General features: G+C 41.5%; 1 protein-coding gene across 8 annotated transcripts in view; it reads right to left on the reverse strand.

Moving 5' to 3' along the window:
* Positions 1-507: 507 nt before the first annotated feature.
* The window catches only part of LOC124043421 (tropomyosin alpha-3 chain), a 36,426-nt gene continuing 24,179 nt past the window's right edge, over positions 508-12,754 (reverse strand). For 2 of the 8 annotated variants that reach the window (XM_046362019.1, XM_046362023.1), the window contains 5 exons: positions 11,480-11,555; positions 9,970-10,032; positions 9,221-9,290; positions 8,958-9,036; positions 8,107-8,462 (listed from right to left, as the gene is read on the reverse strand). In XM_046362019.1, the coding sequence (XP_046217975.1) occupies positions 8,459-8,462; positions 8,958-9,036; positions 9,221-9,290; positions 9,970-10,032; positions 11,480-11,555 (292 nt within the window). In that variant the 3' untranslated portion in view covers positions 8,107-8,458. Of the gene's footprint in view, positions 1,906-8,106; positions 8,463-8,957; positions 9,037-9,220; positions 9,291-9,969; positions 10,033-11,479; positions 11,556-12,754 lie in introns of those variants that run through there. The other 6 variants (XM_046362020.1, XM_046362024.1, XM_046362021.1 and 3 more) reach the window with 3 other exon arrangements.

A 12,754-nucleotide genomic window follows, 5' to 3' on the forward strand; every position in this document is an offset into this window, starting at 1 on the left:
AAAGCATTGAGGGCTCCCACACACACAAGGCACAAACTCGATATGAACCGAGTGGACACATACAAGTAGGGTTACCAAAACATGGACAAAGCACAGACACAAATACAGACATTCATACAAATTCACTTATCAATAACAATAAGGTCTGAACATAAATGTCAGCCACTCAACATTTAATACAAATGTATGTATACAGTATGAAGACATGCTACACATCAAGACATAAAAATGTCATTCATCATTTAATGAAGATCACTTTTCCTCCCAGGTAGGAGCTGTACATTACTGTTTGCTAGTGAGCGGTTGTGCACGCAACATGATGGAAATTCTACTCGTGTCTATATTTTATGCATGCATCCCTTACGATGTGAGTTTTTAAAATGGGCTAATTATAAAGCAACTCAGACTGAATTGACCCATCCCTGGCTTGTGCAATCTAAAATAGTCCACACAACAATCAGATTGCACTTGGAGAATTTAACTTCATATGAAAATCCAGAGAGACAGTTTTGTATGGCAGTAAAAATCATGGTCTTTATTCAACAAAGAAAACATTACAATGGAACAAGACAAAGTGGTTATACATCTCTGGTGAATTTCCAGTTAAAACATTAAGGTGAATTATTTTACGTGTTGTAGTTTAAATCCTACTTAAAGTATAAGTTTAAATCCCCCACCCATTTTCTATAATTGGCATGATACTGGCAAAGTGATTGATTTGTGAACCCAACAGCCTCTCAAACTAAAGGCTGCATTAACAGGCAGCCCAATTCTGATATCATTTGACCAACAACCTCTGGAAAATATGATGTAATAGGTCAAAAGACCAATTCGCTTAAAAAAGTTCAGAATTGTAGAGTTGAGGCCGAATAATTAGTGTCATACAAGTGCAGCACTGTTTTTTGATTGTGGCTATGGTTTCAGGAGGAGAACACACATACATTAGGCAAAATATCATAAACAAATTATGCATATCCCCAAGGAATAGGAAAAACAAACAACTAACTTGATTGCATGATACCGCTTGGACATCAAATTCAGACCACCCAATGTGGTTTTTGTCCCAGACTATATTGGTGTAAAGTAGGCAAAGGGCGGGATAAAAGGGATATACTGTATATAAGGACGGAAAGAAGCCTAGTTCCATTTTGGACCCTATCCACTATTCTTTTTTGGTGTTGACTAATCATAAAGGATTGCAAAGGCCAAAGCAACATAGTGATGGCCCAGCCCTCTGATAGACCAAGTGGAGCTTCTTCAATCTTGCTTACCACTTCAGCACTTTCAGATGTGTGAACTTTTGAGGGTTTAGTCATTAAAGGAAGGTGATACAGAAGAAAACAGAACCAGTCCATGGAATACAACGGCAGGACTGAAGTCAGAAGTGAATAATCCTATGTAGTAAATGGCTAGAAAAATCATGTGCCCCGTTTCCCATTTTCTATGGTTGATCTTGAATGGATAGAAACCAAAATGGGATATTCTATGGGTGAGTAGACTGACCGTGTTCTCTAACTTGGCAAGGAATCCTTAAAAGGCAGTCATGCTAGCCACATTCAAACAAGGAGAAGATGGCATAGTAGACCACGTAAGTATGACCGAGTGTCCCTATTAAAGACCATTCCAATGGATAAAGGCAAGCCCTTCCACAATGTGTCACATTGATGAACTCTGTAACAAGAACAATCAAAGCTGTTGAGAATAAAGGTGTCATAGTAAATAGTGGTTTTGGCATGCTTCAGCATCACAAGTGTAAATCCCCAACAACAGCAGTGAGGAGAAAGGAGAGGCAGAAAGAGAGAAGTCGGAGGGGGGGGGGTTCTCAGAAGCTGTTGAGGTCCTGCAGGGTCTGGTCCAGGGTGGCATGGATCTTGAGGTTCTCCTCCTTGGCATTGGCCAGTCTCTCTGGAGAGGGAGAGATTAATCATTTATTATTTATCTGGGTAACACGCCAAGAATCCCTAGGTACCACTAATAGAGCTCTGTTTTAAGGGCTACAGAACACTGCCATAATCAGCCATTGTCAGTTTATGACAACTGACTATAACCCCAATAATTACTTAAACCTGTTTTCTAACCTTTGTGACGGTTTCCTATTTTAATTATGATTTTGCTCAATATGAATGATTGTTTGGGCAATGTTACCCTCAAAATATAACTCAACATTTGTCAAATGAGCAATCCTCAGTGGTAGTGTTGCAAAAGGAAGGTATTAGTGGAAACTTTTGAAGTTACCCAGTAAATTACCAGAATGTTGGTAACTTTCCCATTGTTATTTTATCAGATGATAACTAGGTGGTCTTTGAGTACTTCAGATGATCATGTAACTAATTATCTCTGGGTCTCTTATTTTATGTGATAAGGCCACACAATCTCAAATTATTACGGTTGCAGAGTTATTTGAAATAATGCCATTGTTTATGCTTTCTTCATTAATTTAGCTATTTTCTCTTGAACCTTGTGGTCTATTCACTAGAAACTTGTATATACACACTTTAAAAGTATAACTTACTAAAAAGTTACCATAGGCAGTCATGCTAGCCACAGTCAAGCAACCTGTTAATACCTGTTAATTACCAAATTAGAGTCCGGTAACTTTGGTAAATGACCAGTAACTTTAAGCGGCTTAACTTGTATTCATGAACCAGGCAGATATACAAAAGCTGCATTTACAAAGACAGTCCAATTCTTTCACTAGTCTTTTGACCAATCACATCTTTACACATCAAATATGTTTGAGCTTATGATTGGTCATAAGACCAATTCATGATAATACATATATATATATAATTGGGCTGCCTGTGTAAAAGCAGTATAATATCCAAAACCCAACATTTTAGTGGGTCCCCGGGATACGCATTGAGCAACACTGCTATAAAAAAATAAGTCTAGACAGTAAAACAATCAAGTGGATGTAAGAAGGAAAAATAGTGGAGCATAGTAAACAGAATGAATAATAAAAATATGCAGAGTACAGAAAAGGTCACATTACCTGAGCATGGAGTAGAGGGAAGATGAAGAAAAAAATAGCCACAAAAGGGCAGACTTACTAGGTCAACCACTAGGGCAGTGTTTCCCCAAACTCGGTCCTGTGGACCATGAGGTGTTGTTCTTTTGCCCTAGCACTACAGAGCTGAGAAATTTGGAAAGGCCACTTGATTTCAACATCTGAACATAGTGGACAGGCTAGCACGTTGTTCAAACAGTTGGAGGTAGAAGGGTGTGTTCACAATGCAACTGTTCTACCTTGTTAGCTAGCAAATAGATCCAAGTTAGCTAAACTTGACAAGGAGCTAGCACGTGGGCTTGTGCTTGAGAGATGGAGCCGCGTTACATTTTCTGTAATACCTGCGACAAGGAGATAGTTGTCATCATTAGTGAATGTGCATTATGAGCAAAACGGGGATTTTCATAGGACTGACGAGAAAGCCAGAAAGAGTTATTGCAGGTTAAACTACACTGCTCAAAAAAATAAAAGGGAACATTAAAATAACACATCCTAGATCTGGATGAATGAAATATTCTTAATAAATACTTTTTTCTTTACATAGTTGAATGTGCTGACAACAAAAATCACAAATCTACAAGCTGATCCTACTTTGATATAATGTCCTTAAAACAAGTCAAATGAGGCTCAGTAGTGTGTGTGGCCTCCACGTGCCTGTATGACCTCCCTACAACACCTGGGCATGCTCCTGATGAGGTGGCAGATGGTCTCCTGAGGGATCTCCTCCCAGACCTGGACTAAAGCATCTGCCAACTCCTGGACAGTCTGTGGTGCAACGTGGCGTTGGTGGATGGAGCGAGAATGTTCCAGATGTGCTCAATTGGATTCAGGTCTGGGGAACGGGCGGGCCAGTCCATAGCATCAATGCCTGCGGACACACTCCAGCCACATGAGGTCTAGCATAGTCTTGCATTAGGAGGAACCCAGGGTCAACCGCACCAGCATATGGTCTCACAAGGGGTCTGAGGATCTCATCTCGGTACCTAATGGTAGTGAGGCTACCTCTGGCGAGGGTTGTGCGGTCCCCCAAAGAAATGCCACCCCACACCATGACTGACCCACCGCCAAACCAGTCCTGCTGGAGGACGTTGCAGGCAGCAGAACGTTCTCCACGGCGTCTGCAGACTGTCACATGTGCTTAGTGTGACCCTGCTTTCATCTGTGAAGAGCACAGGGCGCCAGTGGCGAATTTGCCAACCCCCACCTGTGGACGTCGGGCCCTGATGGAGTCTGTTTCTGACCGTTTGAGCAGACACATGCACATTTGTGGCCTGCTGGAGGCCATTTTACAGGGCTCTGGCAGTGCTCCTCGTGCTTGTCCTTGCACAAAGGCGGAGGTAGCAGTGCTGTTGCTGGGTTGTTGCCCTCCTACGGCCTCCTCCAAATCTCCTGATGTACTGGCCTGTCTCCTGGTAGCGCCTCCATGCTCTGGACACTACGCTGACAGACACAGCAAACCCTCTTGCCACAGCTCGCATTGACGTGCCATCCTGGATGAGTTGCACTACCTGAGCCACTTGTGTGGGTTGTGGACTCAGTCTCATGCTACCACTAGAGTGAAAGCACCACCAGCATTCAAAAGTGACCAAAACATCAGCCAGGAAGCATAGGAACTGAGAAGTGGTCTGTGGTCACCACCTGCAGAACCACTCCTTTATTGGGGGTGTCTTGCTAATTGCCTATAATTTCCACCTGTTGTCTATTCCATTTGCACAACAGCATGTGACATTTATTGTCAGTGTTGCTTCCTAAGTGGACAGTTTGATTTCACAGTGTGATTGATTTGGAGTTACATTGTTTTTAAGTGTTCCCTTTATTTTTGTGATAAAATAATTAAATGAATGAGTCTTATGGTTGTGGAAGGCTGATATTTAGCCTAGGTATAATCTAAAGCCCTGAATTCATTAGATCATTGCTAACAGTTTCAAATGCAGTCGTTTTTTTACCTTTAAAATTGTACAAAGCTTAATTACAGAAAACATTTAAAAATCCAGATATAGCTCACAAGTTAATATGCCATAATCGCCCAGCCCAAAAGAATACTTTGAGTGACCACTCGTTGGAAGCCCACTAAAGCACAGTGTAGGAAGTGTAAAATGCATCTGGAAAAAGGGATGTGTACACTGAGGAAGGGAATACCTGAGCAACATGGAGACTATAGGACCACGTTCAGCAAAAGGCCGCTACACACTTCAGGCAAATGCAGCGACCGAGCATATGTACATACTTATGGCAGCACAAATTCTGGGAGTGACTGTAAACGACACTCTGTCGCTCTGTTTGAGTAGGGTGTGTTGGGCCTTTAACGCAATTGTGGAACGTTGCAGAAAGAAATGTAATAAATAGAGCTGACCCCTATTCTGCATGTCAGAGGCACGTTTGTTCTACGTAAAGTTTCAATCTGAACATGCCACAATTTGGCCCAGTTGACAGCGGCCTAGGATAGAGTCACTGGGAAAAGTTGTCATGTTTTTCCTCATGCAAGAAAGATATTCTCCTGAATATTCAACCACTGCATCCTTAAGTTGAAGTGAATTTACTACAAATATAATATTTTTTAATCACCATAATCAGGAATGTGGTCATATTAAAATCTGAATCAAGTTTTTCTAATCTAATTGAAATCTCTATAATCGGAGTGGCTGCGGGTCTGGATTTTCTGGAAACCTGATTTTCTTTAGGCTAAAGATGTCTGCACTTGTAATTTTATGTAGCTGCTGCACACTCCGCTGCCCCCTCCTTGGTCTGCGATGAACACCCTCGAAGTAGTTAGGCTACACCTTTGTTGTACAAAGGACATGTTCGATACGTTCCAACTATTGCATTCCATACCTCTGTAGGCTATTAAGCACAAGTGCGATTTCATGTGATTCTTTTCAGGAGGGGTTGTTTCAGAGGAGCTACACCATGAAGAGGACGTGAACAGGAACAGGACGTGAACAGGACGCGCAGTCATTTTACCTGCCACACCAGAGATGTAAACAGACAGCGGGCGTGGAAGCAGAATCAGAAGCACACCGTCTCATCTGCCAGGAAGCTATTGACTTTGGGTTCAATACGAGTAGCCTATATGGACAGTCATATTTCTCATGCCATCAAAAATAAAAGTTCAGTAAAATTCTACAACCATCTGCAGTCAATTAGCCTTGTTCATTAAATCAAACAGTTGGCTAGCTGTCTACTTTGCAGGGCAGAACAAACACATCCATTAACAGCTTTGTCCTATCAAATCAGAATATCGGGTTAGGGTCTATTCTACATTATCTGCTGCCTCAAAAGTTAATACAACTAACACTATCTGCAACTGCCTTTCTGTTCATCAGCTGGTTTGAGTGTGTGAAAAGTTTATAAAACCCATTGATACTATAGATTACAACCTACCTCCAAATTATGACCGAGGTAGACTACAGTTCCATTTAAATGTGTGTTTTTCCCCATACAGGTAGGCCTACTGCTATAGTTGATGTAGCCTACTACTATTGGTCAAGTTTCTGACATGATCATACTATGAAACTATGAAGCAGAGTGAATGGTATAAATATTTTGACACTAAAAAACTATTTCAGGCACTTTGTATGGTGTAAGTGCTGTTATTGTAAAAAAGGAAACATCACGGCTTAGCCGCAAAGTGGTAGGCCACACAAACTCACAGAACAGGCACACAGAGTGCTGAAGAGTGTCAATTGTCTGTTCTCAGTTGCAACACTCACTAAAGAGTGTGAAACTGCCTTCTGGTAGCAAAATCAGCACAAGAACTGTTCGTCATGAGCTTCATTAAATGGGTTTCCACGGCAGAGCAACTACACACAAGCCTAAGATCACCGTGCGCAATGCCAAGCCTCGGCTGGAGTGGTATAAAGCTCGCCACCATTGGACTCAGAAGCAGAAACACATTCTCTGGAGTGAGGAATCACTTCACTGTCAGGCAGTCCGACAGACAAATCTGGGTTTGGCAGATGCCAGGAGAATGTTACCGGACTGAATCCATAGAGCCAACTAAAGTTTGTCTGAGGAAGAATAATTGTGTGGGGCTGTTTTTCATGGGTCAGGCTAAGCCCCTCAGTTCCAGTCAAGGGAAGTCTTAACGCTACAGCATACAATGACATTCTATACTGTGCTTCCAAATTTGTGACAAGTTTGGGGAAGGCCCTTTCCTGTTTCAGCATGACAATGGGGCCTGAGTGTTGTGCAATCTGAGAATGTATTGTAATGATTTTAAAATTGTATAAACTGCCTTAATTTTGCTGTACCCAATGAAGAGTAGCTGCTGCTCTGACAGTAGCTAATGGGAATTCATAATAAATACAAATATGTCCCCGTGCAGAAAGCGAGGTCCATACAGCAATGGTTTGTTGAAATCGGTGTGGAAGAACTTGACTGGCCTGCAGAGAGCCCTGACCTCAACCGTTGGGATGAATTGGAACGCCGACTGCAAGCCAGGACTAAATCAGTGCTCGACCTAAATCTATCAATCTTACCTGACCAGTTTATAAATTGCGTGACATCATAGAATTTTGCAAACCCACTCCACCAAGATAACCCGGAGCAAGTACAAGACAAACAACTACAGGAGATCAGATGCAACACAGAATGAGCCCAAACCCAAGTTAGGCTGTCAAACAGACAGTAGATGGGGTGGATCTTCATATTGAAATTTGAATGAGTTTATTTTTCAAGCATGTTCATATTTCATGTAAGCTGCACTTCTATTCAGTTTGTTGTACTGCTCGTGCACCATTGTGGCTCATCTAGTTGTATGTGTAAACAGACCCTATCAATTATGTGACATCTTGTTTGAATTAACTTGTTGCAGCGGCTCTCGATAAGAGTAAATTAGCAAAAATACCACTGTCACATGTTTAATGAAACCTTGTGCTTTGCCCTGTTGCATTCTTATTTCTATCCTAAACCCCACTGTGGAGGCACCATCACTACTGCCAATCCCTCTGCTCATTAAAATGTACAATTTCTACCATGACTATTTGTGGAAAAACAATGAACATGGTAAGAGCAACAGAAACCATTGTGTTTGTGATGTCACTTTGAAGCTACCCTAGCGCGCCCCCCCCCCAAAAAAAACCATTGTTAGAGACAGCAGACAGGTTTTTCCTCCTCCCTTTGTTCAACATTTATATAGAATCACATGTAGAGAACAGGGTGAAACATGGGACAAGGCAAGATAGAGAAATACAAAGAGTGCAGGCTTGAGCACAGTGCATAGTGACCCAAAGAAACAAAGAGTTGCCCGAGAGAGAGAGAGTGGGGCAAAGGACTAAGTGAAAAGAAAAGCACAAAGGGGGCAGATTTAACAACCACGTAAGGAATGAGTGAAGATGGACAGGAAGGAAGGGGGAGAGAGAACCACGCCACCGAAATGGATGTTCATCAGGAGGACTGAGACGAAATTCTTGAAACCACAACAGGGGAGTGAGGAAGTGAGCTTCCCGACATTTATCTGAAAACAGAGGGGTTGAGAGACCGTGACTACAGATTCTGAGAATCATTACATTGTGATGATTAGTAGCCATTGGGTATCACTGACTCTTTTCTTGTGGACATTTAGTGCAATTGATATTGCAAGCATTCAGTAATTCAGCTATTACTTCACAAACCACCTTTTAAATGTCACACCACTCATATCACACTTAGATATTTTTTCCAATCACAAAAACCCATTAGTATAAATAGTGTTGGTTGGCAGATTTTGTTGCATGACTCAAGCTTTACTTTTGCATGATGTAGTTTGTCACATTTGCCAACTCCTTAGAAAAGTTTGTCACATTTGCCAACTCCTTAGAAAAGTGAACATTACATGGCTGTTAGGTGACGTGTTATAGAGAGTCAGGTGTTCTTCCTGGCCCCCTGACTTCAGTGCAGTGGAATATTAGATTCTCAGTCAAACCCCACAGGCCCTGCATGCCACCCACACACACGGTCAGCCCGTATTTACATGGAGGTCATGTCATTGAGGGCATGGTCCAACTCCTCACTAATGGCCTTGTACTTGAGTTTCTGTGCATATAGCTCATCTGTTCAGAGAGGCCAAAGAGTGAAGGGAAAAAGAGAAAGAGTGGAGAACAGGAGGGGAAAAAACAGGAGTGAGGGAAGCTGCCAAAGGGAAAGTAATATATGCTAAAATAGACTGATTAAACCAGAACAGGACCCCTCCTGTATATCCCAATGCACCATCAAGGCAAAGCGTCTGGATCCTACCTTCCAGATCATCGATGGTCTTTTCCAACTTGGCCACAGACCTCTCAGCAAACTCAGCACGAGTCTCAGCCTAAGAAAATAAGTCCAAACAAAGCATTCAATCAAGAAACTACAAAAACCTTGACCTAGACTAAATAGGTTAACTTGTAGACTACAAAAGGAATTAAAACCAAACTAACCTGACTTTGTGAATAAAGAAATATTGGGACAAATTCACGTACGTCCCATATACCTAGCACGCAATGATTACATCAAGCATGTCAGTCTACAAATTTGTTGAAAGCATTTGCCATTTGTTTTGATGAATTATTAGATTATTTTGTAGTAAATGTAGTGTGTAATTTGAGTGTCACACTAATGATTACAGATAGTGCTGAATAAAATTGTGAATAATGATGAGGTAAGGTTGAACGCACAAATATCATAATCCCAAGACATTGTAATGGTGAGAGGTTAGCATAACAGGGAAGGTTAGCATTTTGGCGGGGATTATATTTTTGTCGGTCACGGTCCAATTACTTGGAGCTCACTGTATGTGATCCTATACAAATGTAAGCAAGGTTTGAAATTATCATGTTTTAGTCAAATATTACATCTGTTGGAGATTCTTGCGCTCAACTTGCAAAGTACTAATTATTTGTAATTACGTTCTGGCCCCCTTACCGTCGGCTTATTTTTCTTATAAAATAATAAATAGGCTCACGTCTGAATCTACTTGATGATCCCTGTTCTACAGGTTATCCACTTACCTCTTTGAGCTTGTCAGTCAGGATCTTGATCTCTTCCTCATACTTGTCCTCCTTCTGGGAGTACTGTAGTAGAACAGAGGACTGTCAGTTCAAAGCAGAGCGCCCAAACAACAAAACATAAACTGACATGAACTCAATCTCATGTATAAGACCAGTTCGTTGATGCTGCAATAGAAGGATTCCTAAAAACATGCCATTATAATGCATGCCAAATTAGTTCAACAAATAGAATAATATCAAGGGCCATCCCAGTGAAGTCAACAGTGCATGTGTGACTTGGCTCCTTCAGAGGTTAAATTAATCCATCTGTCTACAGCTCTAGAGATACCAGAATTCTTGCTGAGATTGCAATTCTGGGTGGGGCCTTGAATATGGTTGGAACGCAGTGTCTCAATTGCCCAATCATCACTGATTGTCTTGAAGAAAAAAAAAAACATTGAATAATCGAGGTGTAAAACGTTCAGAATGTTGAAAATAGAAATGTACCAAACAAAATAACTAGATAGGAATTTGAAGAATTCCTACACAAAACATTTAACTTGGCAAACTTCTAAATATTATGCCCAATAGGAAAGGCCATTGGTTTCCCAGGTCTAAATCAGTCACTGGTGAAACACGAGAACACCACTTATCTAACCATTATTCCACTGAAGAAAGTTCACTTGTAGGTATGTTTACTATGCATCTACTCGGAGCAGATCTGGACATGCATTTGCAGGAATACAGAGGCAACAATTATAAACCTGAGTTGTGGTCATTAGGTCACGCATTGGAAACCGTCAAATGTTTCTGCAACAGAAAATGAGTCCTGTTAGTCTCTCCTGTTTGGTGCCTATTGAACATCGCTCTGGAAGTGTTAATCTGTATTCCACTGCAGGGTCATTGGAGGATAACAATTACAAAGTGGGTGCAAAGGAACGATTCATTAAAAGTAACGTTCTCTATGTTATATTAGACCAAACCCTTAACTTAGTATGGGGGTGTTGGTCCATGCAGGCCTTCGGTCCAATCAGAAATATGGAGATTAAATGCTCATTTAATCATGCAAGTGTGACCTTTCTATGAATTATAAACATAGGCTGTAAAGGGCATTGATGACAAGAATGGATGTCTGGGAGAGGTAGGAGGTATTCAAGACTGGAATGGGGGTAAATGGCAAAGGGAAATTAACTACACTGACCAAGTAACCCAAGGTTAACTGCCTGAGGCATCAGGAAATGAATTACACACACAGGCAATGTTGTTCAAGGCAGAGTCAATACAGAACCTCTGGTGTAGGGTGAATACAGCAGCTGCACTCAAATACACATGCTGCACAGAGATACAGGTACTAACCCTACGTGTACACACACACACACACCACGTGCAAAGAAATTGTCAATGCACAATACTTACTAAATCGCTTCCTCAGAGATGTAAACAGTCAGACAAAAACATGCCCACAGGTACATGCTAGATTAATCTGAGGTTTACACAACCAGGTAAAATACCAAACACACGGACACGCTACCTTCTCTGCCTGGGCCTCCAGGGACTTAAGGTTATTGGTGACGTTTTTCAGCTCCTCCTCCAGTTCAGCACATTTACTGGATTTGAGGAGAGGTCGCCATTGAGTTTGTTTCAAGAGAATCAGAAGACACGGAGAGATGGCAACGAGGGCGGAGCAGTGAAAAGGAGGAAAGAGGAGCAGTGTGAAAACATTGGCAATACAGTTTAAGATAATTGATGGTGAGAGATGACAAATGGTCTCGGGAGGAGTAGATAACTCGGAAACAGGAAGAATGAGTGCCTTATGTCAGAGAAAAGACATGAGGCTAACCACACACCACAGCAGTTACAGACCCTTGACACTACCAAATCTCCATATTATAGTGTGCCTACCTCACAACAGGAAATCAGTTTAAGCAACAGCCTCAACGAAAGACAAGCTATACGAGTAATGTTCACTGTCGTTAGAATGGCATGTTTTAGGCTGGAGATGGCATTAAGGGCATTAAAAAAAGTGAGTTGTGCATGCTCAAGTTCTCATGGGTCAATTCTGTGTTATTTTCAGTAGGGCACACCATAGCAAGACGTCTTGCAACAGAAAACTAAAGCAAGCATTTCTTATTGGATGAGTTGACATAGAAACTGGGTGAAGCTATCCTATTAAACACAACCAAAACTCCCATCGATTTTAAAGCAGTAGGATGCCACTTCCTTGACATGCACACTGGATTTCATGCAAACACAAGTTGAGAAAAGAGTAGGGAAGAGAAAGGGAGGCAAGCGCCAGTCAAGGAGAGTGAGGCAGATACTGAAAAGATATGGAAAGAGAAGGAGAGGTTGGAGTCTGCAGGTCCGGGAGTCATCCAAAGAGGACCACCTGTTTGTCCTGAGGCCATGCTTCTGATTACTTCTTTCTCATCCTCCACACACACACAGAGAGACTTTCTATGTGCACCTTTTGAGATCTTTTAACAACAAATAGGTCCTACATCCATAAATCTCAAGCCTGATGTTAGACCAATGGTAGATTACAGTAAAGCAGTCAGTTGAGCATGAACACGCTCATACATGCATTTATCTTACACACCATGAAGTGTAGGCACACTCACCACAGTGGGGTGTCCAATCAAAAAACATGATTTTCACAAATGGGTCAAAATAAAAAGTTATATAATCCCCTTAAAAACACAAAATGGCCCAAACCTCATGTCTATGGCCAGAATTAGGGTGACCAAATCAATGGAGGCCAGGTTCTTTTTAAAGTGGTAAAAATATAAGAAAAACAGCTTTGCGTCAG

This window comes from Oncorhynchus gorbuscha, linkage group LG09 (assembly GCF_021184085.1).
Source record: "Oncorhynchus gorbuscha isolate QuinsamMale2020 ecotype Even-year linkage group LG09, OgorEven_v1.0, whole genome shotgun sequence".
Lineage (NCBI taxonomy): Eukaryota > Metazoa > Chordata > Actinopteri > Salmoniformes > Salmonidae > Oncorhynchus > Oncorhynchus gorbuscha.